Source organism: Aspergillus udagawae (genome assembly GCF_001078395.1).
Source record: "Aspergillus udagawae IFM 46973 DNA, scaffold_2, whole genome shotgun sequence".
Lineage (NCBI taxonomy): Eukaryota > Fungi > Ascomycota > Eurotiomycetes > Eurotiales > Aspergillaceae > Aspergillus > Aspergillus udagawae.
Window position 1 is genome coordinate 2,230,794 of NW_025091265.1, and position 27,685 is coordinate 2,258,478.

At 51.0% G+C, this 27,685-nt stretch overlaps 9 protein-coding genes across 9 annotated transcripts; 6 read left to right on the forward strand and 3 right to left on the reverse strand.

Annotated features, from left to right (window-relative positions):
• Window positions 1–825: 825 nt before the first annotated feature.
• Window positions 826–3,196, forward strand: agd3 (putative extracellular serine-rich protein; the record flags this gene model as incomplete). The annotated part of the gene is made up of 2 exons (XM_043288053.1): window positions 826–2,871; window positions 2,930–3,196. 2 exons carry the CDS (start codon window positions 826–828, stop codon window positions 3,194–3,196), a joined length of 2,313 nt encoding a protein of 770 aa, XP_043143988.1.
• A 2,254-nt stretch (window positions 3,197–5,450) lies between these two features.
• On the forward strand, window positions 5,451–6,428 carry Aud_003097 (endo alpha-1,4 polygalactosaminidase; the record flags this gene model as incomplete). The annotated part of the gene is made up of 1 exon (XM_043288054.1): window positions 5,451–6,428. The coding sequence occupies one exon, from the start codon at window positions 5,451–5,453 to the stop codon at window positions 6,426–6,428; it is 978 nt and encodes a 325-aa protein (XP_043143989.1).
• Window positions 6,429–8,445: 2,017 nt separating this feature from the next.
• On the reverse strand, window positions 8,446–9,595 carry Aud_003098 (spherulation-specific family 4 protein; the record flags this gene model as incomplete). The annotated part of the gene is made up of 3 exons (XM_043288055.1): window positions 8,446–8,766; window positions 8,916–9,273; window positions 9,378–9,595. 3 exons carry the CDS (start codon window positions 9,593–9,595, stop codon window positions 8,446–8,448), a joined length of 897 nt encoding a protein of 298 aa, XP_043143990.1.
• Window positions 9,596–10,667: 1,072 nt separating this feature from the next.
• Window positions 10,668–11,954, forward strand: Aud_003099 (NAD-dependent epimerase/dehydratase family protein; the record flags this gene model as incomplete). The annotated part of the gene is made up of 1 exon (XM_043288056.1): window positions 10,668–11,954. One exon carries the CDS (start codon window positions 10,668–10,670, stop codon window positions 11,952–11,954), a length of 1,287 nt encoding a protein of 428 aa, XP_043143991.1.
• A 2,319-nt stretch (window positions 11,955–14,273) lies between these two features.
• Aud_003100 (mitochondrial 54S ribosomal protein mL54) lies at window positions 14,274–15,066 on the forward strand (the record flags this gene model as incomplete). Its single annotated transcript, XM_043288057.1, has 2 exons — window positions 14,274–14,748; window positions 14,819–15,066. 2 exons carry the CDS (start codon window positions 14,274–14,276, stop codon window positions 15,064–15,066), a joined length of 723 nt encoding a protein of 240 aa, XP_043143992.1.
• A 262-nt stretch (window positions 15,067–15,328) lies between these two features.
• Aud_003101 (glutathione S-transferase family protein) lies at window positions 15,329–16,178 on the reverse strand (the record flags this gene model as incomplete). Its single annotated transcript, XM_043288058.1, has 2 exons — window positions 15,329–16,077; window positions 16,127–16,178. The coding sequence occupies 2 exons, from the start codon at window positions 16,176–16,178 to the stop codon at window positions 15,329–15,331; spliced, it is 801 nt and encodes a 266-aa protein (XP_043143993.1).
• Window positions 16,179–17,341: 1,163 nt separating this feature from the next.
• Aud_003102 (putative phosphoinositide-specific phospholipase C) lies at window positions 17,342–19,625 on the forward strand (the record flags this gene model as incomplete). Its single annotated transcript, XM_043288059.1, has 4 exons — window positions 17,342–17,734; window positions 17,893–18,685; window positions 18,784–19,387; window positions 19,460–19,625. The coding sequence occupies 4 exons, from the start codon at window positions 17,342–17,344 to the stop codon at window positions 19,623–19,625; spliced, it is 1,956 nt and encodes a 651-aa protein (XP_043143994.1).
• Window positions 19,626–23,993: 4,368 nt separating this feature from the next.
• On the forward strand, window positions 23,994–24,390 carry Aud_003103 (uncharacterized protein; the record flags this gene model as incomplete). The annotated part of the gene is made up of 2 exons (XM_043288060.1): window positions 23,994–24,088; window positions 24,171–24,390. 2 exons carry the CDS (start codon window positions 23,994–23,996, stop codon window positions 24,388–24,390), a joined length of 315 nt encoding a protein of 104 aa, XP_043143995.1.
• Window positions 24,391–24,566: 176 nt separating this feature from the next.
• Aud_003104 (putative transporter) lies at window positions 24,567–26,482 on the reverse strand (the record flags this gene model as incomplete). Its single annotated transcript, XM_043288061.1, has 6 exons — window positions 24,567–24,591; window positions 24,643–24,726; window positions 24,783–24,901; window positions 24,957–25,797; window positions 25,850–26,178; window positions 26,225–26,482. 6 exons carry the CDS (start codon window positions 26,480–26,482, stop codon window positions 24,567–24,569), a joined length of 1,656 nt encoding a protein of 551 aa, XP_043143996.1.
• Between the last annotated feature and the right edge of the window lie 1,203 nt (window positions 26,483–27,685).

Below are 27,685 nucleotides of genomic sequence, written 5' to 3' on the forward strand. Positions count from 1 at the left end.
GACGCTTGGGAGCCCCTCTTTTTGGTCTTGGTAATGCTAATAATAATCCCTTCTGCTGCAAACTGAATCGTACGGTTCCCGCTAGTCTCGTGGAACTGGGCAATGGTCCTCCAATCTTCCCCAGCGGCTCATCTGGACCCCGGTGTGGGCTCAGTGCGATCTTTTGACTTGACTCTTTGCGAAGGGACTAAATCCGGATCCATTCCTCGCTTTTTCTAGCCGGGAAAAGTCACGGTAGATAGATAATTTCCGCTGCATGAGAAACATGATGCATCAAGGGCAATTGCAGTGGCCCCAACACCATAGTCCTCGTAGTCACTCACCATAGGATATGTGCAAGAAAAAGCATATACTAGCAGCATACATACTGTCTTTGTCCTCGGTTCTCTTGACCTTTTCTGGCTAAGTCGACGATTCCATGGTGGAGGAATTCTCCTAAACTGCTTCCGTCAGCTTCGTGTGTCCCAAGATCGTCTTGCGGGTGGAGTACGAAGTACGATGCCATGCCACGGCCGAGCTATGGTCCTGACAGAAAAAAAAGGAGATTTTTCAGCCTTCTGACGTGTGTTTGTGCTTGTCAGCATGCAATGCATACATAAAAGCATTTGATCGTCACACATGATTCGTCTTGACTTGAACTCCCTCTGTCTCTCCTGTGTCTCTCCTGTGTCTCTTCCCCAGTGGAGGATCCTTCCAGTCCACCACCATCCAAAGGGTCATCTCCACCCAGTCTCTCGTTTATCTCCTGATTGATCAACTTATTTGCTTTGACTTTGTTTGCGCACTTGGGTTGCCTCGTCATCCTGCTCACTCAAACCACCCACAATGGTTTTCTCGTGGGTGATTCAGGCCGGCTGCTTCTTTGGCTTTATAACCTGTAGTACTCCCCCGGGTGTCTGGACGTCAAATCCCACAGTCGTTACATCTGGGTCTCCATCACAGACCACGGTATCGAGCAGTAGTGTAGCATCTACTGTTGGGCTGACCACCTCGTCTGCTGTTCTCTCGTTAACCTCTACCCCGGTGACTCCCACCGGAACTACACTCGTTTCATCTTCGGTTGGCTTGTCCTCCACCATGTCTCTCAGCCTCAGTTCGAGTATCATCGCCTCGGTCACCCCCTCGGCTTCCCCCATTAGCCAGGGTTCGGTCTTGTCGAACATCCTTGTTATCGCCAAGGACTCTTCGTCGGCCAGTTCGGCCACTTCGGGTCTCAATGCGTACGGCATCCCGTACACCACGTTGCTGGTCCCCCAGGCGGGTGTTACCCTGCCGGCTCTCAACTCCAGCAACGTCGGCAACTACGGCGGTATTGTCGTTGCGGCCGAAGTGAGCTACGACTACGGGGGCACTACTGGCTACCAGAGTGCCTTGACCACCGACCAATGGAACCAGCTGTATGCCTACCAGCTCGCGTATGGCGTGCGGATGGTGCAGTGGGATGTCTATCCCGGCCCCAATTTCGGTGCCAGTGCTGTGAACGGCGGTTGCTGCAACACCGGCGTGGAGCAGTTGGTCTCCTTCACCGACACCAGTGACTTTCCTACCGCGGGATTGAAGACCGGCGCTACGGTCAGCACCGAGGGTCTCTGGCACTATCCGGCCACGATCACCAACACGACCTCCACCAAGCAGATTGCCCAGTTCGCCGCCAATTCGGTCACCTCGACCAACACCACTGCTGCGGTCATCAACAACTTTAACGGACGCGAGCAGATGGCGTTCTTCATTGGCTTTGCCACGGACTGGAGTGCCACCTCCAACTTCCTGCAGCACGCATGGATCACCTGGATCACCCGCGGTCTGTATGCGGGACACCGCCGGGTCAACCTGAACACCCAGATTGACGACATGTTCCTCGAGACCGACATCTACCATCCCAACGGCACCACATTCCGGATCACCGTCGCTGACATGAAAGGCATCATGGCGTGGGTCCCGACCATCAACGCCAAGATGAACCCCGGCAGCTCCTACTTCGTCGAGGTCGGCCACAACGGCAACGGCAACATTGAGCAGTCGTCGTCCACCGACGCGGGTGCTCGGGCGTGCAACGGAGGCGGCATCGAGTACGACTCTCCCCCCGACACTCCCCTCGAGTTCAAGAAGCCCCTGGGAACCGGTACCGACCTGTGGCCCGCCAAGCCCACTGTCTACGACTGGACGGCCGCCTGCACCCAGCTCGACGACTTGCTGAAGTGGTGGGCCACGCCGGCCAACCGCGACGCGTTCGGTCACATCTCGCACACCTTCACCCACGAGGAGCAGAACAACTCGACCTACTCCGACATCTTCAAGGAGATTTCCTTCAACCAGGCCTGGCTGAAACAGGTCGGCCTGGCCCAGGCCAAGTGGTTCACCGCGAACGGCATCATCCCCCCTGCCATTACGGGTCTGCACAACGGCGATGCCCTGAAGGCGTGGTGGGACAACGGCATCCGCAACTGTGTCGGTGACAACACCCGCCCGGTGCTGATGAACCAGCAGAACAGCATGTGGCCCTACTTCACCACCGTCGAATCGGACGGGTTCGCCGGCATGCAGATCAACGGCCGCTGGGCCACCCGCATTTATTACAACTGCGACACTCCGGCCTGCACGTTGCAGGAGTGGATTGACACGTCGGCCGGCAGCGGCACCTTTGCCGACCTGCTGGCCGTCGAGAAGGCCGACACCATGCGCCATCTCTTTGGCCTGTGGCATGATGGGTACATGTTCCACCAGGCCAATCTGCGCAACGCGGACGTGGCCCCGATCACTATCAACGGCGTGTCGGCCAAGTACTCCATCTTCCAGGCGTGGGTTGAGACCATTGTCCAGGAATTCGTCCGCCTGGTGAACTGGCCTTTGGTCACCCTCACCCATCAACAGGTATGTTCTTGTCTCTAGTTCTCTCTACTCCTCTATACCCGACTAACTAATGATGTAGATGTCCGACGCCTTCCTTGCGCGGTACCAGCGCGACCAGTGTGGCTACGCCATGTCGTACGCCGTTTCCAACAAGAAGATCACCGCCGTGACCCTGACGGCCAAGGGCAACACCTGCAGCCGGCCCATTCCGGTGACCTTCCCTGTGGCTCCCACCAGCACGCAGGGCTATACCACCGAGAAGTTGGGAAGCGACCCCCTGACCGTGTGGGTGCAGCTGTCGGGATCCCCGGTTACCTTCACCCTTTCCACTCCTATTGCTCTCTAGGCTGCCTCACTCCACCTACATCAGTCCATCCCTTATACTGATACTATTACATGTCGTAATGATAGTGCATAGTTAGTGAATTGACCGTCCATAATGTGGCGACTGTTTCAACATGAACCTGTATTGTAGCATGCTCACGCCAAGACCCAATTGTAAGACATTCCCAATCATACAGTCGGGACAAGACCCTAACTGAATCATTTTCTCACGTCCACGGTATGGCCCATGGGTCATATCTGAATTAACTCTAACCAAATATATAACCAGCTAACCGACATCAGCCCACACACCGTACCTCACCACGCCGAGTCCAAGACTTGGTCCCTTGGACCTGAGTCGTATGCATCCACAACGGATATCTTGGCGAGTTACACCGGTCCCGGCGCCGGTCATGACAGTGACAGGGGCAGTGACAGTGACAGCTAAATCGACTCATCATATTATCCGGCCCCGTCTCCTGTCTATCCCCTAAAGCTAGCAAGGCAATCAATAGTCCGGCATGTCAGGTGCCAGAGGCAAATAAAGTCAAAGTCAATATTCAATAGTCGATTCTAACGGTCAATGCCGTGTATCCCTGCCAGGAGCTTACTTAGTTGACATGTCTCGGCCGGAGAATTTGCCAAGTATCTACCGGCTGCTACCCCTTACTTGGACAAGGACTGTGCTCGGCTGAAATGGCTGAATTTGACTTTTGGCTGGCTCAATCTAGCGGAGTCTACACTTACCCCGTAGACTTGACTATACACTGGACAGATGCACACATCTCACTCAGTAGGGTAGAGGCATCGGTCTTCTCCGTCACTTCGCGCAGTAGTACCTACCTACCGCAACTACATTGCAACGCAGCGCAATGCAAAGTAATATCCGACGATGCGCTGTCATCTACTAATGTCATCTCATCACACCATCCGGAGTAGGCGAGAGTGCGGCGTAACTGTAGCTGAAGCCAAGTCCAGTCCCCCCCGTGCATGCATGCAGGCGACATTGTTTGCTTCTTCGGCGCCGCCAGCTTACTCCTCTGTACGTACCGGTATGGCTTAGGCACGGCTACTCTACCCCTGCAGAATGCTGTCCTTCCTGTACGATGCGGATACTCAAGCTCAAGCTCATGTGGATGCCAGGGCAGTGAAGTGGCGGATGTGACTGGTTCTTCTTCGTAGAGTACGGGGTACCTGTTGCCAGTAGTATGTGTGGCTCTCAATTGACTTTTGTTTACTTTTTTGATTGCTGCTGTGTTAAGCTGTGAGCATGGATACAGCATCTATCAAGACCATGTCAGCGGATAAATGGAAGACCATGTTTCTGGACTATCGACGAGCTAGTTCTTATGGTCAGTCAACGGTAAGTGTCAACAACGTGGCAGCTGTGTGGGTATGTACCTTCTCTAGCTTGCGCCAGGAGTGTTCTATCCATGGTGCGAGTCAGACAAAAACACCCGGACAGCTAAGGTACAGCTTGTATTGTGTACCATGTATTGTAAGGTATTTTATAATTGTATTTATCATCCCGTGTATTTGCAAACAAACAAACCGGGACGGGTACGATCCTACACGCTAAGGTTTAGCGTCCGGCGCTAAACGCCCCATATTTGAGATTATCTGGCCGTGCGTGATTGGATAGGTTCCAAAGGTGAAAAGTCTTCCTTGAGACGGGATTTTGGGATTTGAGACTTGCTGCAGGCTAAGACTCAAGTCCACTGGGGTGGCCAGTTGGCAAGGTTGCAATGGTAGAGTCTGCACTTCCTATGGTGGATATTTATAGAGTACTGAGGGTAAAGGCGAGGCACAGATCTGTTCAGGTGGATGATACCATGGGACCTAGTCACAACGAAGTACGTATTAACTAATCAATATGATGGATAGATCATCGTCTACATCTAGTGGTCACACTCACACAACAAATAGCTCAGCCCCAAACAATAGAGTACTAGACGCCTGTCAACCATCGCCCAATCGGGCTAGTCCTAACTCCGTAGGCTGCCGCATTATTCAGTTTCTTTGTTCATGAGACCAAGTCTAGATGTTGATTCTCTGATCGCACTGTGGCTCTCTTTCACGAGTCTGGACAAGAGTCTGGAGAGTCTTGTACAGCGCTTCCTTGGATGCTGTGTAACTTGTACTTGATTGAGATTCCAAATCAATTCGGCTGTGCATTCGCAGACCGACAGCCATAGCCCATATATTCACAGTCGTGCCCACTATCTTATCTCATAACTCCTACTGATCTACGATCTACTGCTTACTCCACTGATACGATGAATCCCTTTGAAAAAGGCCAGTCGGCCCGCGGCTGGAAATCATGGACAACCAGGAAGAAGCTCTTCGTCCTCTCGCTCGTTCTTCTCGTCATCATCGCCCTGGGAGTCGGTCTCGGCGTGGGATTAGGCGTCGGGCTGGGCGGCGGCGGCGGCGACAATGAAGAAGGCTCAGGTTCAGGCTCAGGCTCAGGCGGGGATACGACCACACCGCCAGAAGGCAACTACACAACGGCGAAGTGGCAGCCTGCGGTGGGAACAAAATGGCAAATCGAGCTGCTGAACCCTTTGAACGACACCACCTCCGTCGACGCCGAGATATACGACATCGACCTGTTCACCAACAACCAATCCACCATCGCAGCGCTCCAGCAGGCCGGCCGCAAGGTAATCTGCTACTTCTCCGCTGGCAGCTACGAGAACTGGCGACCGGACAAGGGCAAGTTCAAGGACGCGGATCTGGGCAAGGACCTGGCCGACTGGCCCGGCGAAAAGTGGCTGAACCTCAGCTCGGCAAGCGTGCGGCAGATCATGCTTGACCGGCTGGACCTCGCCCGCGACAAGGGATGCGACGGGGTGGACCCGGACAATGTGGACGGGTACGACAATGACAACGGGCTGGACCTGACGCAGGCGGACTCGATCGGGTTTGTGAATTTCCTGGCGAATGCGGCGCATGCGCGGAACATGTCGGTCGGGCTGAAGAACGCGGCGGCGATCATCCCGTCGGTGATCAAAAACATGCAGTGGAGTGTCAACGAGCAGTGTGCGCAGTACGACGAGTGCGACACCTACGCCGTGTTTCCGCAGAATGGCAAGCCGGTGTTTCACATCGAGTATCCCAAGGGGGATAAGACCAATAACGATCTTTCGGTGACGACGAAGCAGAAGGACAAGGCCTGTGAGTTTGCGGGCTCGGGCAATTTCTCGACTGTCATTAAGAATATGAATCTGGACAATTGGGTCGAATATTGTTAAGCCTCCCGCCTCAGCGGTGGTCTGGCCTAGGAGTGACGAGCATGACTATGGAGTAGCATGGGCGGAGTTTTGTTTCATCTGATCTTGACTTTTGACGTTGTAACTGTTTATCTGGAACTTGAGGATCTAATTATATCTGCATATATGTCTCAGTTCATGCACTCGTACATTCGACGACGGTATCATTTATCACCTTGACATAGTAAGGGATCCCAACATCTAACCTCACGCATCTCGGCCTTCAACATCGCGCTCGATTCCTAGCATTGAATCTTGGCGTATCCGTATCTGGATAAGTAATGTAGCCGCCGTCCACAATCCATTGAGCATGAACCAGCGGAGAACCACAGTCCACAGCAACAGCGCGAACTGCAAACTGCCCACTGGATACTGACCAGCGTTTGCTCAACCGCGCGATTCGCATGCCGTAATAGTCCGAAACTGAAACACTAGCCACGGATACCTACCGTCGGCAAGATTTCCGCAGAGAGACTCCGTAGAAGGCGGTGGATCGCGGATCTTTGGTGAGACATCACTCGTCAGCCTAACTCAATAAGGGACTAGAGTAGACAGAGTTTTTCTCTAGACTCTTGGTGAAGTGATCGATGGATTGAGTTTAACTAGTTTGATGTGTCGGCTGCAAACTCCTGTGTTGGAAAAGTTACCTTAGCGCCAGCCAGCGATCCACCGACTGGTCACTGTGGACCAGGGCCATCTGATAGATAAATACTAATGCTAAATACAAGGTCGTAGATAGAGTTTGTCATGGCGCCGTGGTTCTCTGGTTCCGTTTTGGCCTGTTCCTGAGGACCAGACCCATTGATGAATTAATATTTGTGGACTTTTCTCAGGCACTTAAGGAATTGAAGTAGAAATCTTCGTGGATTATGCATCATAGTTCGATGATCCTTCAGACTATCCTACTCTGTGTCTAGTACGAGCATATTATAGTCTATTATACAGAAGTAAAATTCTGAATAGCTGCAGGCCAAGTGCCAACACGGACGAGAAAGAGCGGGCTAACCGGCTTCGAAACAGCGGTCCGAAACACCATGAAACGAGCCGCGGCATTGGCATAATTACAAATCTTGGATCACCACAGAGCGTCATGATGAGATAAATAATAATACGAGTCATATCACGTCAAGGGTAGGTACTTCGTACACCGTAGTCTGCTCCGTACTACGTATTTTCGATCTATCTCCTGCATCGCGTACCCCGTGCTCCGTACCCTCACTCCTTGACTTTGTGTGTTTACTACGGAGGACAACCAGCCCAACCCAAGTACGAAACGACTCTTCTATAAATATCACGATTCAGCCAACTGGCAACGGCAGTACCATAGACAGTGACAACATCTCTGTATGTATGTCTTAGAGTCAACCCAACCCAACCAACAACAGATCGAAATAACTACCTTCCGGATGGGGATACGCTCGCGGCAGGTAATGCCAAGCCAAACGCCACCCTGCGAGCCAGTTGTTCCCCGGCCACTGATTGTGTATGTTTTAGTCAAGCGGGGGGATTCAAATTTGGGACGCAGATACCCCTGCATCATATGCAGTAGTCGGTCTTGGTATGGGTACTTGGTTCGACTACGAGGTACATCTACTCCATACTTGTACTCCATTCTTCGTATCGAAAGAAAGAAGTGGGTACGGAGCATGAAGTACAGAGTTTGAGGCGATGCCTCAGATCTGGAGTCGGGACAGTCCCAGTTATTCGGAGTGAAGTGAAACTCCCTCAACAGTGTCTGCTCCAAAGCAATGAGTTACTGGTAGAGTGGATTTGAGGTGATTCACGTGAGATGCGTTTAACCATAATTTTGGTAAGTATTCGTAAGTATACTGAAATTTACAGCTTTAAATACAAGCAGTTAGGTCGGTACGAGTACAGCCTCGCCAGTAGTAGGTACCTGTACCTATCCAACAACAACAACATCATCGTCTATCATAATGTCATCATGTCATCAATGCTCATCAGCTATGCAGCTAGACGCAGCAGGGTGGTACTCGGTCTACTTCGCCATCAAAGCCACAAATTCAGGCCACTGCCGCCCAAAACTAGCATAGTAGTCGGTGTCCAAGTGGGTGATGAAAATCTCGTCTGCAACCTTGCGAACTTGCTTGACTAGCCCCCGAAGCGCAGACCCTTCGACGCTCTCCGGCACCGAGTGGATCACCGCACACAGCTGGCTGCGATTGCTGTCCGGGATCGCCGTGAATAGGTTGGCTCCATGCCGTTCCTGAAAGGTGTCATATGTCGCTTCGAACACGACAGTCGAATCTGCTGTCGACAGGTAGCGAGAGTCTGGGATTGCACCGGGGTTGTGGACAACCTGTAGCACTTAGCATCTGGACAGTGGAAACCGACTGGTTGACAGTGTTGTAGAAAAAAAGCAATAATGAGTGAATCCAAAAGGCGATCAATACAAAGGCGGGAAGGTAGTAAGCGAGGAAAAATACAATACCACCCGAGGAAACATACGTAATGATCTGGGCCCAAACCAGGCGTATTTTTCACAACATCGGTCAGCTCCTGCAGATACGCCAAGGCATCCTCATCATACTGCTGAGGAGTCTCGTCGAAAAAGATCCCCTCCACGGCTAGATCCGGGTTGGAACTGTTCGTTGGCCACGCCGCATAGGTCTCGATATCCCTGCGCACCAGCGAGATATTGCGCTTTGCGTAGGTTGTCGCCACATAGCCTAAAAGCCGCACATTCTCGAATGAGCCCAGCCTGGGGATCTCCCGCGTGTAGTTGGCATCAGGCAAAGCGTCGGGTCCTGGTCCGCTCCCTGGATTGATCACAACCGTGAAGTTCACGTCCGGGTGTTTGGAGATCCTGTGGCGTTTAGCTGTCCTGTTGCAGTAGCTTCCCACTCGCGCTGCCAGAGGATGACAGAAAAAAAAAAGGTCAGGCAGGGGGTGGAACGTGGGAAGACATACACATCTTCAAGCGGAGTCCAGGCTCCGGGTGCAGGGTACACATAGAGAGGCACAAAGACCTTGGATTTAGGCCCCATGTCGTTCTTCTTGTGCAGCGTCACCACAACCGCCGGAGGAATCACAACAGCCAGAATAGCAATAAAAACAATGGCAGCCAAGAGGATTCGAGAGCGCCGGCTTTGCAAACAGCGTCTATTGCTCACGTGTTTTTCGGCCATTGTAAATACTATTATTAATAATAAAAGTAAAACCGAGTCGAGGGACAAAGCTAATCACCGAGCGTCACAGTCGGACAAGAAGAAACGCATCAAGTGGATTATCGCTCTGGCCGGACAGGACATGGCGCCGGAAGCCTAAGGAATAAGTAGTAGTGTCTAGTCCTAGTCAGCCCTAGACGGATAGAACAGAGATTTACTGGTTTCGTAGTGGATTGGTCGCATCTCGACCCAGAAAAATAAAACAGTAGTCATGAATTCTATGATCCACGGGCATAAAACAAATAATACGATATGATATGGTCCGGGCAATCGGACACAATCGCGCCCAAAATAGACGAGCGGGGCCGATCTCGACCATGCCATGCAGCAGACCAGACCCTCTAGTCTCGTAGTTAGGCTAAGTTCGCAGGCAAGTTGTCTCTCTTCCTGACTTCATGTGGTCCAAGTTCTGGTTCCAAAGATCCTGCTCACGGAGTAGTACCTTTGGGTTACTGCTGTGGAGGCGCTCAAGGGCTCGTTCGACGATTCTGGCATTGTTCCAGAGGGAGGCAAAGTGACGATTCATTCTGAAGCATCAAGCATCTAGGCCGTTCTCCGTGGACAGCCTACCCTCTCTCTCTCTCTTTTTCCCATTCATTTTTCCCTGTCATCATTCGTTTCCGTCTTTTCATCCTTGGCTAGTCGGCTTTTTTCCTGAGGCTGCGGCCGATTCTTCTTCTTTCCCCTTGACTGATATAATTGTTTTTTTGTTTATTCCTTTTTGTACCCCTGTGCTGGCGAGATCTGGTCCCTCTGGTATCCTGGTATCATCCAATCGCTTCTATAGTTGTTTTCCCGTGTAGATTAAGCAATACCCTCTTTGCCTGACCCAGCTGGATAGAGCGGGCCGCTGCCAGGTGGTGCTTGTTTTGCCCTTGAGTATAAAACTCTTCCTTCGTTTCTTCGATCTGTCCGAGTTCATCCACGTTCGTTTGAGCAAAATCCAAACAGACTCCCTCGTTTCCTTTTCAAGAATCCCCCCCTCGCATATCAATACTCGGCGTGATCTTCAACTTGACGATCAACACTAGCAATGGACAGCCACCAGCAATCCGACGTAAGCACTCCGGTGGAGCCTTGCTCCCCAAGCTGCGTGGACACGCCCGCAACGCAGTCGTCCGTCCTGTTTGATGGTCATCTTGAAGATCTTCTGCGCCACTTCCCTCTCGACCAGTACATCCTTGTCACTGGCGGCCTCGGCTTCATTGGCAGTCACACAACATTGGAACTTCTTAAGGCCAATTATAATGTGATTGTGATCGACAACCTCAGCAACTCCTTTCAGAACGTCTTCGAGCGCATCAAGCTGTTAGCGTCCAAGTACCATGAGCAGCAGGGAACCAAGATGCCGTCGCTGCACCTGCATGCGCACGACTATCGTGACACTGCCGCTCTCCGGGACCTTCTAGAACAGCACCAGACTCAGACCCGATGGGGAACAACCAAGTCCAAGATCTCCGGTGTCATCCACTTTGCTGCCTACAAGGCAGTGGAAGAGAGCATCCGTAACCCACTCAAGTACTATGCCAACAACGTCAGCGGCCTCATCGACTTTGCCACGACCCTGGGTGACTATGGCATCAAGACCTTTATCTTCTCCTCGTCGGCTACCGTGTACGGCACCTTGGCAACCTCCGGTCTCCCCCTGAAGGAGGAGCTCTGCACTCACAAGGAGGAGATCTATGTGGACCACGAAGGTGCTGAACGAACTGTTCAGCCCGGCTGCACAGGCATCACCAACCCTTACGGCCGTACCAAATGGATCTGCGAGGCCATCCTGGCGGACCTCGCCGCCTCCGACCCAGAATGGACGATCGTAGCTCTGCGGTACTTCAACCCCATCGGATGTGACGAGTCCGGCCTCCTTGGCGAAGACCCCAGACAGACTCCCACGAATCTACTCCCTGTCGTCGTCAAAGTCATGACAGGCGACTACAAGGAGTTGCAGATGTTCGGCACTGACTGGGACACCGAGGACGGTACCGCGGTCCGGGACTTCATCCACGTCACCGACCTTGCTCGTGGTCACATTGCGGCCCTCAGCGCTGCCAATGAAGGCAAACTGGCCGAGAACTTCCGCACATTCAACCTGGGAACCGGTCGCGGACACTCGGTCAAGGAAGTGGTCGAGACCATGGAGGATGTCTCCTCCAAGCACATCCCCCGAACGGCGGCTGATCGCCGCGCGGGGGATGTGGGCTCCTGTGTCGCCGTGGCCACAAGGTCGCAGCAGGAGCTCAACTGGAAGACGGAAAAGTCACTCAAGGATGCTTGTGTGAGCTTGTGCAATTTCCTGGAAGTCAGCGGGTTGTCTACTTAGTTATGTCGCTGCATGTCACATTTTTCCCTCTTGGTATGGCGTTGGTGGGCTTTCTATATCCTTAATCATTTCTGTGTTGTTCTTCATTTCGAGCATTGGGGGTCTTGAAAATCTGCTCATCTTGTTTCTTGCTTGGTTTGCATCATTAGAGAGGCATTCTTCAGGTCATAATATTGAGCGGCCTGGTTGGACACGAACGTAATATACGCAAGTTACCACAGCTTGGCCTTTTGTTAGTCCATGTGTCAATGAGAAGAGTATTTTGGAGTATTGAGATTGTTGTTTTGTCAGGTGGACTCTGTAGCTCTCTAGTCTATCCGTAGCTCCTCTAGTATCCCCTCACCTGGTCCCAGCGCCATGTCCATGCGCCTGATCTGATTGGTTGGTTAGACGAAGACCATGAAGCTGACTTCTTCACGTTCTATACAACATGAATGCTTGCGATGAGTATAATCCAGGGACCGTGTCCTTTATTTCATAATACTTAGCAGTTGCCTGTACCGCCCATGTGCAATGCTTATCTCAGCGGTAAACCCTAACTACCTAACAACTTAGACTATATAAGCTTGAGCCAAACCTCATATATACCCTTCTGTCATTTTTAATAGACCTTGAACTAGAGTCTTAGGTGATGAACGGGCCTGTATATTCTTTCATATGCTGAGTACATGTGTAAGTGCATTCTCTATTCGTGAGTCGCTCTCAGTTATTTTTATCATATTCGTAACAGACCAACCTCTATTTCTGTCTAGATAGTAGAACCCTCTTCCATCTACATAATTTGGCCTCCGTCACTTTCTGTACCTTAAATCCTTGCTGTCCTACGCTCTAATTTTGAGATGAACATCATGGCAAACCGGCAGGGCCACAACGCAACCTTCCTTATTGCCGATATTGCGAGAGAACGTGACGTATGCTCAATAGTTGTCAGGCATGTAGCCCGTACATCTATTCCGCGCAGTATTCCAACAGTATATGCTGTACGAGTGGTATTCTAGAAGCACGAGGATGACCTGGCGCAGCAGTGGAAGAAGGTTGGACGACGATCCAACGGACGAGGTAGTCCGAGGTAAACATGTTTATGCAGAGAAGCTTCTCTTCTTATCATCAAAACGAGATGCATATAACTGGCAATTTGCCAAGGCATCTTTGCGGCTAAAGTATCCCTGGGTAAGCAGCCAAGCGGCGCCACCTGTATGTTAGGTGGAAGGATTCAAGCTTAATATAACTATACAGACCACGGAGTATTCAAAGAGATTAGTTCACAGCACATGTATTGATAGACTGTGACTCTGGTAAGGTCACAGGGGGGTTCATGAGCTATAGTTATAGTTACCATGTATGATGTGGCCTCAATATGCTTTTATATATGTAGCTCGCTAGGCTGAAAATAAGCTGAGGATACGAAAGTCAGCCCTCAATCATCCAGAGTTCATCTCTATGTAGCAGTATCCAACGCCTCCAAGAAATGACCATAAGCATAGAACATGCCCTCGACGCCAAGAGGATCAAAATGCTATTCTCTGCTCTGGTTTGCTTGATCAGGAGGTAAAGAAGGGTTCGGAAGACAGGCGCATATCCGTAATTGCTTGCGTCCCATCCGGAAGGACATGGACGGCGAATAGGAGGTAGACGCATCACCTGGGACGGCACCTCATGCTTGTTCCATTGTAGATGATCAATATGCGGTAGCATACGCCGGCTTAGAATATGAACTCTTCGTTTTGGATTTATATTGATCAGCATAGGAATGTAGAAGTCATGAGAGTGATAAGAATACAGTAATTTTTTATAATGTTGATGCTGTAAAGAACACACACCACCACTTCAAATCGAATCATTGAGAGACCTAAACAAGCAGTTCAGGCATGGAGAGCCTTTAAGAAGACTTTTGCCTCATTGCTGCTGTTAGAAGGATATGCTCTAGAGGAATAAGGCTGCTTAATATGCCATATTAGTCCCACCCTGCAGAAGATAGTCATATCCACCCTATATCGGGGTTTCTTCAACTCAGCTGGCACAAAAATATCTGATTCCCATACAGTGCTCATGTGCCATATATTTCAGAAGTTGAAGTTGCTTATTAGTTTATTAGATGAGTATACACCTGAGGCACGAATGCAGTTCAGTTTGCTCCACATCACGTGATCATCACCTCCGGCTTGGCATCAAATTCATTCCGCAGTTTTCAGATATCGGCTTCATATCAAATCCACCTCAATACGCAATATTTAAATCCACGGCATCTTACTAGGCCGTGAGCCCGTGACTAGGGATATATTTATTCAATCCCCTCCACGGTACTAAACGACAAGCAAGATGATCTGCCGCCGGTGCCGGACCAGCATCCTCTCCCAGCTCCAACCGCAACCCACAGTCTCATGGACAGCTTCATCATGCGCACGCCAGCTTCCCATCCACCGCAGCCAATTCCGGGCCTACAGTGACGGCCAACCCACAGTATTCGCGACACCTCCTCCGCCCGCTCCTCGCCAGCCCGTCGGCGGCGACATCACCATCCCCTCGGCCATCTCGTCCGCTACACCCGGCGTGTCGCAGCCGCTGAGTACCCCCGAAGGCGTCCACGTGGACGTCAACCCCGAGAAGCCCGTGAAGGCTGCCGCCGAGCGGACGCCTAGCATTGCGCCTGCGGGCACGAAGCTGAACGGGCTCAATTACTTCAAGAACAAGCCGGATGTGTTTGCGTTGGATGATTCGGAGTATCCCGAATGGTTGTGGACTTTGTTGGAGGATGGTTCGAAAACGAAGAAGGAGGGAGGGGTGGATCCTAGCAGTACGTTTTTTCTTTTTCCTATTGCTTCCGTTGTGGATGGTTTGATGAAGTCTTGCTAATACTGTCCCAGCTCTGAATAAGAAACAGCGTAAACGCTACGAGAAGAAAATGGCTGCTCGGGCGGCGACGCTTCCGCCTCAGATCCCGGTTCACCATCACGCTAATGATATCACGCCTGCAGAGTATAACCGCGAGGGGGCAGAAGACCTTTTCGCGTTGGCGGCTGAGAGCATTGAGAAGCGGACGGAGATCACGAAGAGCGCGAGAGATGCTCGGAGGAAGGCGATCAGAGAGGCTAACTTCCTGCGGGGTCTGTGAGTGGTTTCATGCTGGGTTGCCCAGGGCAGTTATGCCGTGGTGATTTAGAGGCTGTGTACGATTGCGTTGCTGCGGATGGTATAGAGTGTCTGGCAACGTGCTAAGTGTATTTTTATCTCACTGTTTCCATCCCCTGATAGGCGATAGGGCGCTGAATGGGACCATTTTGTTTCTGCTGCAAGCTTGCGCTAGATTTGATTCTACGCTCATGGGTATATCAATGCCGATCCTGCCCTCCTATATACAGTTCCAGCTAGACATCTCACTCAGCAATCGGCCAGTCCTTCTCCTCACCCTGTCCCTCAACCCACGGAATACAAGCCTCCCACAAGGCCTTGAACTCCCCCTGACCGGCACCCAGCAGCTCCCGCCAAAGTTCCTTATCGGACCTCTCAGCCCACGCCAGGAACGAAACTACGATGAAATCCGCATACCCAGGCTTATCCCCTTCAAAGAAGGGCCCGGTCTTCCCCACCTTGCCCCGGAGCATCTGCGCCAGCACCTCCAGCTCCTTCTTGAGCTCGTCCGTCGCCTCCTTCACCTGCTGCGGGTCCCGAGGCCGCACCTCGGATAGCGGCTTGCCAAACCATGCAGACCGCGTCTTGATGAAGTACTCTCTCCCCCTATCATCAAGGATATCGGCGACGTTGGGGACGATGAGCGGACGGGCCTTGCCGACCGCGGCGCTTAGGAGCTTGCCGACTGCGATGGTGAGGGCGTAGCTTGCGTCGCCGGAGGGGAAGAGCGACGGGGTGGGGTAGTGCTGGTCTAGGTGGCAGGCTATGGCGAAGGACTCCGTGAGGGTGCCGGTGGGGTTGGACTTGACGGTCGGCTTGTGGTTGATTGTGGGGAGGGTGTAGGCGATTCCATCTGGGTTGGCGGGTACGGCGAGGGAGGTCAGGAGAGGTGCGATGTCAGGGTAGGACACCCAGCTTTGGGTGTAGGGGATGCGCTTGTAGTTCAGGACCATGCGGGTCTTGATGGTGTTCGGGGACCATGATTTCGAGGAACCTGGTGAACTGGATTAGTACAGGACAGGAGGGGTTTGGACTGTTCATACCGGGCAGGGTCGACGTGATGTCGAAGAAATGGACTGGTGAATCGCTTGCCATTGCTATATAAGGCCGTACTTGTGTGCTTGAGATGTTTTGTAGTAGTTTCAGGGCTCCTGGAGACTTCATTGTTGCTTATGGGTCTTGAGTCTTATAGCCGGAGCGGGGCGGGTAGTGATTTATCAGCAGGTCGTGCGGAGAGTCTCCTAAGGTACCTATCCGTGGTCCATGGTAGTTTCCAGTGCCTAATGTTCTGCTTACCATGTGGATGACTTGCTCTACCGTGGGTGGATTTGAGGCTTCTGAGACTACCACTGTACCTTAGTGTACTGTACTCCTCGTCGTGCAGCGAGATCAGCTTACGGCTCTGAGTCACAGGCCCTGATACCTCATGCCATCTTGAAAGGCGTAGTTGTACAGATTAATTCAGCTGTCAACACTATCATAGAGAGTGTGTATCCTCTGTAGTACCTCTGATCAATCTCCACAGGCTCTTGTGAGGGAAATTGAAGCTCTGAACTCTCTGCGCTCACCGCTGCTCCCCACTTCGACTATACGGATGACCATATGACAGTCATTAGTTAAGACTTACGAGGGAGATTGGATCTAGCAAAGGCATGGTATGAAGGACGAACAGTTCAACATGTTATAGTCGTAGAAGATTCAATCAATTCAAGTAGTACCTCTCTGGACTCTCAGGTGAAAGAAAATGTCGTTGTGATGGCCGTCCCTTATCGGTCTCTGAAGTATTACCCCGCGCGTCGATAAACATCAACTCAACACATTCCAGGTGGGTATCTGCAACCATTCATACACTCTGTGTCTTTCCTATGACTATTTCAGGGCCCAAAAGTTTATCATCACCATAATGGAACGACTCGGTCCAGTCACTCTTCACGGTGGCTCAGCACAGACGAGCCAAGTCCACGCCGAGTGGAGCAAACACACAGCGTTGAAACGAGCCAACTCAGCACCATCTTCCCGTTTCTCTCTTTCGGCGGTGTGATTTAAACTTCTATTCCTTTATGGTGATCTCTGCCATCCCATGCGTCCTGATCGCTGTAGCCGACTCGACCTCTCTGCGACTGTCCTTTCAGCTGCTGTATCACACTCCATCCAGCGCGCATTGATCACCCGGCGACGCAAGGTCAGCGACGGGTCGAATCCACAACTTGGCTTGATATGACAGAGCTGCTTGTGAAGTCCATAGTACATACATGAGGATGGAGACGATGGAGGAGCTTACTGGTCGTGCTGGTAGCATCTCTCTCGACCCAGCAAAACCCGCTCGGTCAGGACCAATCCAAGTGCAGCCCGGCCCTTTGTCCTCCCACCTGGACAAGATCTATGCATCCTTGACTGCCACCTCGACCGCTGATTTTATCAAGGATGTACAACACGAAGAGATTGCCGCTGATCTCGAGGCCGCGAATCCCCTCGCGTCTTTGGCAGCATTCCGTGCATATATGGCCAGCCCGGCTTCTGATGCATTGCGTCCATCCAAAGGACAGGACTTGTCGGCACCGATAACAGATTATTACATCTCATCCAGTCACAACACCTATTTGACTGGGAATCAGCTGTACAGCGATGCTGCAGCGACCGCATATACCAACGTATGTCTCACCTGGTCCATTTCTTGCTGAATTATCGACCTTTCGCATCAGTGCTTACAGGCTTCCTTCATGCGGGCTGATGTAATGCATTGTTGAATACCCCTCTTCATTTGCGTCCGCCTGAATAATGGTTGTCACCTTCATTGACATTTGACTAGGTACTTCTGAGTGGTTGTAGATGTGTTGAAATCGATGTGTGGGACGGAGATGCGGACAGCGTCTCTGGTGACGACACAAGCAGCAGCAGCAGCAGTAGTAGCGAGTCGAGCTCTGATGAAGAAACGACTAGTCACCGTAAGAAGCAAGACGTACCAAAGGTGGATGGTAGCGCAAAGTCAACCAAGCCAATATCGCGGCACAAAAGCATCTCGTCCAAATTGGGAAGCCTGCTGGGACGCAAATCGTCGCCTGATGACGGAGCCACTGATAAACCTGCATCGACTGCTGCTGCTGTAGACTCTGTGGCGCAGATCCTACGCCGTCCGGAGCCCCAGGTGCTCCATGGTCACACGCTGACCAAAGGAACCACATTCCGCGATGTTTGCTATGCGATTCGCGACAGCGCCTTTGTGGCAAGTGATCTGCCAGTTATCGTCAGTCTGGAGGTGCACGCATGCATCGAGCAGCAGGCGACGATGGTGGAAATCATGGAGGAGGCGTGGAAAGGAATGTTGATTGAAGTCACCCCAGAACTCGAAGCCACTCAGGCTCCGCCTCCCCTGGAGACCTTGAAACGCAAGATTCTGATCAAGGTCAAATGGGTCCCAGCGACAGGAGATGGCCAAGGCGAAGCGCAGGAGGACGACCGGACCGACAAGCCCGATACACCTCCATCTCTCAATCAGGACGGCGAACATGCACCACCCAAGAAACCGTCCAAAGTGCTGCATTCCCTGAGCAGGCTAGCGGTTTTTACCAAAGGGTTCTCCTTCCACCAGTTCGCCCAGCCAGGTAAGCCATTGCACCAATAGAGTCGAGCATGCAACGTTCGATGCTACTGGGTCAGTGTAGGTAGATAGTACTAGTAATGCTGACCTGACGGTATTCAGAGGCCAAAGTACCAGGACACGTGTTCTCGCTATCCGAAAACGCCGCGCGGGAGGCCTACGCCAAACACCGCGACGCCCTCCTCGAGCACAACCGCCACTTCTTCATGCGAGTCTACCCCTACGGACTGCGAATCAACTCGTCCAACCCAGACCCGACCTTCTTCTGGCGCTGCGGCGCCCAGATCGTCGCCCTGAACTGGCAAAACCTCGACAAGGGCATGATGCTCAACCGGGGCATGTTCACCGGCGAGCCTGGCTGGGTCCTCAAGCCCCAGGGCTACCGCAGCTCGGATCCCCCCTCCACCCCTGTGAAGCGCCAACAGCTCGACCTCTCCATCGAGATCCTCGCAGCGCAGAACCTCCCCTTGCCCCCGGGGGATACCAAGGAGTCCGGTTTCCGCCCCTACGTGAGCTGCTCCCTGCATGTAGAATCGCCTGACGAGGAGAACGGCTCCCCGCCAGGAGGCGACAACACCAGCGACTCAGAGAAGACGAGCTACAAGCGCAGCATCAAGAGCACCACAGGCACGAACCCGGACTTCGGCGCGCAGATGATCCAATTCCCCACGTTGTCGGGTGTCATTGAGGAATTGACCTTTGTCAGGTACACAATCTCCCCTCTAACAAGCAGTACCACACACCTCCACAATCATGCAGAAGACTAACACAACTACAGATTCAAAGTGAAAGACGACGAGCTCGGCCGAGACTCCCTGGCCGCCTGGGCATGTCTCAAACTCAGCCGCCTGCAGCAAGGCTATCGACTGATCCATCTCCATGACTGCTCTGGGGCAGAAGCCGGTGCTGTCCTGTTAGTCCGGATCACCAAGGTTCTCTCATGAGTAGCCATTCCTCAAAGTGCCGATCGGGCTAGAACAAGGATCAATAGACTTGGGGCTTGAGTGGTAGCGATGACGATGTATCCATATGCATATGCATCGCCCTTGGAGTCGGGACTAGGACTAGGACTGGGACTGGGGGCGTTTAGTCATCGTAACGAGAGAGCTCAATTCAAAACCCCCAAATTCAGATTTATTCGACCCGCAATTGCACATGCTACATATGGGGAGTCGGCACTCGACCCTTGTCTAATCAACCTGTCACACAAGCTTCATGCAGGGTTCTACCTTGTTCGATGCTTTATCTAGATAGACAAGAAGAGAAACATCTTGAAACTCCCACCCATGCAAGAAAAAAGCGAATATGCAGGTTGTTTGGCTGCAATCAGAACACTTTGGATAAATCAGCCGGAATGCTCATGCTTATGCCATGCAAGTGCAATCAGCTCTGATGCATATGACCTGATTAGACCACTCCAGCATCATTGAAGATTATCTGCAGCTACTTGCATTTGAGTGCAATTATCCTTCACTTTTGACCACCTCATTACTGACTCCGTTTTCGAATTCGAGTGCTTTGCCGTCTGTCCAGTTGAATCTATAGGCTAGCGTACCAGGAACAAGCACATTACTCGTAGACGTCTTGTAGAGACACTACTCAGCAGAGCATGGATTCTCCGTGCCAAACACAGCAATGATTAGCACAACAGACTATCCGGAGAGTTATCCCTCATTGGTCTTGACCACGCCTGAATGATCTATCAAGTGTCACGGTCTTAGTATGTCTCATTATACCGCGATAGACTGGCGTAATAGACTAGCGGTGTAGGTGAATATGGCCATATTCTTCAGTCTGCAGAAACTGTCATTCTCAGAACCCCTCTCGAGAGAACTGGGGCAAGGAAGAATGGAGGGGAGACGGTCGCTGGGACTGTCACACAAACGATACTAATTGCTGCTAAATTTGATCTGGCCGGAGGTAGAAAAGTGACCTGTCAAAGAGTAGGAATGTCATGTCTGTGCAGTGGACCTTGACTGGATGAGCGCTAAGGTAGTGTGGAGGGGCTGAGGAGTAGGGGAATGCCTCTGAGAGCCACACTCTTAGTGCAGTCATACACGCGTGCTCTGTTGCTCTGGGTTTGCCTCAGAGAAATTCCTGCATGCAAAGCTCGTCAAATATGGTATGTAAATCACAAAAAATGGAAAGTGAAAAAAAAAAAGAGAAAAGAAAAGCAAAAAGATCATCACCAATGTCAATCTCCCACACGACACGCATGCGCAGTTGGAACGAACGGGTTAGTTCAAGTTTTCAACAAGCCTCTACAAATCACAATTACACAACGTTCAGGATGGAAACAAAGGAACTCAAGGATGGCTGGAGGAAGATGCACTTGACTGATCAACTGCAGATGTGGGGCATCCCACAGCAAAGGTGATGGATAAATCCCCAGACCTTGATAAGATAAATTATCAACGCTAATGGCCAGTCTAAACGGTTTGAGTTGATTAGCGACAAACTCAATGCTGGCTACAGCAGCCTGTGGATGGCTTGTCCAAAGTATTGGTCCCAGAAAAGGGGGGTTCGCAGTTTGCGAGAACAAGCCTCTCGCACTCTTACTCGCGGAATCCTGAAACTCAGGGGTAGTGATAGATGATGCGCCTTTCAGGGTCTTCAGTCTGTTGACTGACAGTTGATCAACACTGTTGAATGCTGACACATTTCCCACGTCAAATTCGATCGTCCATAAGCGTCTGGTTTTGATCTCACGCAGCCGATGTGCAGTTCTATTAATCATATGGACCCTTCAAGCCTTAAGAGTCACTCGCATAGTGATGGATGACAGGAGTCACCAGACACAGCAACGGGATCATTAACGTTCGCTACCCATGTAAGGCGCACGCAGTGGCACCTAGATGGGCCCAGCTGTCAGTTGTTTGCTACAGAGTACGGAGTAGCTTTGGCCCTCAAGTCGGTGGACCAGTGGGGCTGGCTGCTGGCGAACACGACGCTTAATGGGGAAGGATTTCACTGATCAATTTTCAAGTCACATTGATCACAACTGAACATGCCCAGCGAAGCTGGTTTCCGGATCACAGCACTTACCACTTACCCCTGTAGATCCACAGTATCCCTGTTGAGAATTTAGGATTGGTACTTGTAATAAGAACCAATTGGATAGAAATGATGGAAGAAATTGAGAAAGAATGTCCGATGTATAATCGAACGCATTGCATACCTGATGTGCTATCCATCATCTGGCCACCAAAGAGGGGGCTTGATGATGACAATTAGCATGGTCCAATAATATCAAGCAGGACCCATATAAACTGCTTGCCGTAAGTTCCAAGAGTCGGGACATTGGGACCGCATCCGTCTTGTGGATATCGCGTTCAATGTAGCCCCGATTTCTCCATTGAATACCTACTTTGGATTGATGGTTCTTAGCAACGTCATTTTGCAACAAGTCACATAATAAAATGATTATAATGATTGTGCAATATGCGGTGAAGTATGTGTGGATCGTTCTGGATACATAATGCAGACTCCGTGTTGCTTAAACGGCTTGTGACCCATTACATGGGCATCGTTTTGCTTGATCTCCATTCTTTTAGCGCATCCAGAGGTTTGGTTGACTTCGAGTCATTTTTGGAACCTCTGCACATGTATCTCGCATGTAGAATGTAAAGCTGGACGCTAACAAATAACGATATTTGATTAGCTGAATGCACGACGCTTGTCATAGACGGGATCACCCGAGCTTTCCAGAGCATAAGCTTGATTTTCGACAAGATGTGGTGTTTGCGTCCTTGCGAGGATCATTCTTCTCTGTGGATGCATTAAATTTCACCTGTGTCTAGTGTTGAATCGGTCCAATCTGGACTGGAGATCTGCCGATGGGAAATTTGAATCCTGAGCATCTTAGGCAAGGTCGTCGCGTCAGTCACATACTAACCAAGCTATATAAAGAGGATCGACCTAGTTTCCAGGTCCGGTTCATTCAACCACAAGTCCTTTCTTATCCAGGCCCACGGGAAAGTTTGTTTGAAGATCGAAACTTTAAAGTCGAACACTCAACCCATTCCTAGGGTTGCAAGAGCACACATTTCCTGAGAGTCACGCCACACTTTATTAGCAAGGACCTGATCAAATCTAGCCATAATGACGGTAAGAATGGAGCCATGGGTCATAATTCCTTGTTTGCAGTTGCTGATTCTCGTTACTTGACCAGATGCCTGGTGTTCGCTGCCCATCTTGCCAGGGACAAGGAAAGGAGACTTGGGTAATACCAGGAAAGAACTGTCATGTGTGTGGCACAGCATGCTGATCAACCACGGTGAGAGCATAACTCTCTGGAAGGATGAAAGGAATTCAATAAAACTAACACTTTGTCAGATCCTTCATTAAGACTTTTTTCCACCAAACCCCAGGAGATTCATAGACTCTTTGGGACAGGAGGAAATCTCTACCTTCAAAAACGAATCATAGAAGGTTCCTCAGTGACCCTCGACCTTCTGGGTGTCCACGAGACCTGTTAGACGGCAGGTATCTGAGGCAAGCTCTGGGACAGCAAGAGACAGGATCTCCAGGCTTGGGCCTATGGTCGACCAAGGCAACTGCAAGATATTTTGACGGGGCTCATTGTACGATACTGAGAATCTTCTGGACGGTGAGAGATGAAGAGGGTATTGGAAAGGACTTCTTGTACGATAGATTGATGGATGCTAATCCCGAAACCTCGCACAAATGAAAGAAGAGGTTAACGACAACAGCACCTGCCTCTTCTGCTTGCTTTTGCTCGTTGCCTTGAAATCAAGGCACTATTTTGTCTCCTGTTGCTTCCACGCTTGCGCCTCTTTTCTCGGTTTTCCTCTTCAACGTTCTTCGTTTACTTCGTCCTTCTCAGGATTATGATGCAAATACGACCGGCGAGTGGTTTCCTGCAATCTCCTACTTGGCTTGGAGCGGAATATTGGCTTAAATCTGGTCCATGACCTAAAGACGCTACGGTATATATTGTTCGAATGATTCCTGATATGTCTGTGCCATACAGTATATACGGTGGAGACGACAGTTCAAATGAAAAGACAATTAAATTTATCCTCGGACATATGGAGTGTTCCTTGGGAGATTTTTGTCTCGGGCGTCCAATTCACTGTGCTATGATACAGGCGCACGTGAATGCAAGAAGATACCGTAGGAGCGGTTTGGGCAATTCGACGATCTTCATGTATTTGGCAATTTCTCCGTCGACGTCATCAACAAATATTCCCCTGCTTCGTATTGCACGCTCAACGTTATAATCCCGGGGAACAAACTAGTCCTTCTCGACAGTATCTGATTGCTTTGCTGCAGAGGGGAATCAACAGATCATGAAACAAACATATCCCATCAAAAGTCGCAGCGACGATGAGCGTCTAGTCCGAGAGTGGGGCTTCAAACATGTCTTTACCTGGACTGATGGAAGGTATTACCAACTTATACCTTTGGATTTTCTTCTAGGTTTGGGCGTGGATACCGTCAGAGTCATTTACTGATTCTCTCAGCAGCAACGCCTACTACCCCCCACATAGCCATAGCGGCTTGACGACGCATCTCATCCGACGGGGCACTCTAACCATCACATATCCGGACGACAACTCCAAATTGCACAATGGAGAAGTCAAGAAAGAGACGTTTGGAGTGGGCGCGAGAATCGATGTGCCCGCTGGTAAGTTACACGAGGTGTGGATTGGGGACGATGGCTGCGAATATGTTATCGGGGAGTAGGCATTCGGTCAGCCTTGCTGGGTCCCTTATGATCATCAAGCATTACACGAGACCATGAACTGTACTATTGAGGCGCATCTGAGCTATTGCTAGCTATTCTAGAGGGTTCAAGGTCTATACAAGAAACCACGGCTGTCCAGCCCCGAGCCAGCAGGACCTCTTTTCACTCCCAGCACCTAGTACACAAATCTAAAGTCGAGTCTGTCGAAAAATCAGCTCAGTCGGGGAATTAATCTCTTGCATCTTACACACCTTTTATTCCCCAGGTCCTTATTCGCAGCAAGATACTCCTCCCTTTGCGCGCTAGACATGGCATTCCACTTTTCTGCTTTCGTTCTATCGACGCAATCAATATCTCAAGCCATCAAATGAAACCTGGGAAGGAAACGTACTTGTTCCGCCATTCGTAGTAGAACCGGGCCACGACGAAGAGAACCATGCTGTACACCGACAAAGCAATGAGCACCTTGTTACCAGTCCGGTAGTACGGTTTATCATTTTCGCGATAGATCTGAGCAATGTTAATAGGATATCGACACTCATGTCTGACCCAGCCGGACACCTACATTGTTGGCAATGATATTCGAGGTCTGCACCATCATGTTATACAGCGCGCTGGCAACCGTCCGTGTCCGCACTGTGCCTGCGTTCCTCGAGGTCATGGCCACAATGATTGCATGGATATACGGCCCCCCCAGAAGAAGCATCAAAATGACCCATCGGGCCCAGGGACTAGCCTCAGCGGGCAACACCTCCAGCGCAATCAGCAGAATCAGGCTCCAGGCCTCCGCTACGACACCCAGGAGGAAGCGCACATTGAACCGCTCGGAGATCCAAGTCCAGAAGAGCAGGTTGATGATGAAGATCACGTACGCTGGGATAGTCAGGAGATTGGTCTGGAATGTCTTGAACCCAAGCGACTTGAGCTGCAGCGTGATATAGCTGGTCGCCGGCGTGTTGGGGATTAGCCACGTCAGACCGAGCAAGTAGATGATCCACATGTCGTAGTCGCCGAGCGCCTGCCAGAGCATCTTGGGGGTGACTGCTTGCCGGTTATGCATGCCGCCTTTGCTTGGGTCGTCGCGCAGGACTCTGTTCACGAGGATCTTCTCCTCGTGCTCGTTGAACCATCCGTCCTTTCCACGGAAGCCGCCTTTCGTCTGCGTGGGGGACGCGGGCATCCAGAATGCCGCGATGATGCCGATAATGCCCGTGATGAGGCCTTCGAAGGCAAACAGGTAGCGCCAGCCGCCTTTGCCGTCGCTGTCCTGGATGTGGAGGAAGCCGAAGGCGAGAAATGCGCCGACGATGGCGGTTATTTCGTACGAGACCCAGAAGTAACTCAGGCGGATGGGTAGTTCCTTTGACTTGTACCAGAAGGAGAGGAAGAGGATCGTGTCGGGGATGCTGCGAGGGTCAACGTCAGCCTATGAAACCTGTGGCTCAGAGCTCGTCTTACAATCCGCCCTCAAAGAGCCCGAGAAGCGCTCGACAAGCGAAGTACCCGCTCTTGCCCTTGATGAAAGACTGAAAAGCAGCGATCAAACTCCAACAGACCATCTGGATGGGGATCCATCGGTCCGGCCCGAGCGCCTTGGAGATGAGCTGCGAGGGCAGCTCCGCAAAAAGGAAACAGAGGAAGAAGATCGTTTGTCCGGTGTTGTAGTCGTTCGTGTTCATGCCAAGGTCGCCCAGCATGTTGTCCGACAATGCCTGGACAATATTGCCTCGATCCAGCTGGAGCGCGAAGAACGTGACACATGCGAATGTGCAGACTCGCAGGTCAATCTGCCCTTGTCAGTATTGTTGTGAAGACGAAAATTATCTCAAGTACCTTTCTTATAAGTCTCTTCTCCTCTTCCTCAGTCCACTCGAAGTCTGGATCCCAGCGATGGAAACCTTCATAGGTCGGGATCGGCTTGTAATACCGCGGATCTTCAGAGGTATCAAATGCAGCATCTCCATCCTTGTGCCGTCGAGGCTCATCACTTGACAATGAAGAGGAAGACGCCTCTGCTGCGATGGATTTCGGAAACGCCTTGGTGTCGTATCCCTCCAGAGCAGACGCTCCTTTTACGTCGTCCGCGGCCATTTCGCGACTGTAGACAGAGCTTTTCGGATGGATTGAGCTGCCTATGTGTCATTTTGTAAGATTCAGACGGAGACGGGCAATATAAACTAGCATTCGTCGTATACAGATAGCATCTGAAGGTTCAGTCTTCCATCACGCAATCTACGGCTTTGAATAGGTCAGCATGAACCCAAGCGGTGTCATTCACCACAAAGATAGATACCTATACGACCAATGACAATACCCGAGATAAGAAGAATCCACTTGCCCCAAGAGGCAGAGATGAAGCCCGCGGCAAAAGCGCAGCAGAACCTATCAAGAATCTAGGGATCAATCAAGCGGGGCGGATTCGCACATGGTAGTACTGGACTCGTTCAGATCACGCAAAGCGAATAAGATTGACGTTATAGAAGACGAGTTATGTTGTCCAAGAATGTGTAAGGATATCGAGTAGTGTCGAATATGGAGCTTTCAGGTGGAGTCTTCGACAACCTTGACCTGATTCATAGCATTTCTTGCACCCAATCAGGCTGATGGCGAATGAGTTAGAGTTGTCCTGCAATAGTGATGAACGATGGTGCTATCATACGCCAATCGCTTTGTAGTCATCATTATCTAGACTCCATCTAACCATCACCAGAGAGGAGTCTCTGCTTTTGGCGAGTAGTCTCTTTGCAATCTTTGGTCTGATTTGGAAACATTCTGATGACGTTTCACCATGACAAGCGGGGCATATTGAGAGCCAAACCGCATTGGAAAGCAGCAATCCCAGATATGAGCTGATCAGAATCTCCAGCTCTAAAGTAAAGAGGGGAAATTCTCGCCTTGTGTTTCTCAGGGGAAGTTCACGTATACGCGTTGCGCGACTCAACACCGCAATCACGTCATACTTGGCCATGAGCAGCAACAACAATCCAAATAGATCTTTGCTATCGGCATTATAGCTTGATTTGAAGGTTTGTCAGAATGATTGACTCTACGCCATCACAATACCCATGTAGGAATACGCTGGATTCTATGCGGTAGGGCAGATAAGGCAGATAACCAATTCGGGTAAAAACAGCGCTCACCATGCCTATCCTCTCCTCCAACCCTGTTAGGACGTTGACCTCTATCTACCCCGCGTGGGGGACGACTATGGTCAAATCGTACGGCAGATACGACATATCAGAGCATTCCCCGCAGTGATTGCGCGAGCACAGATCGGGTATTCGGCAGGCAGAA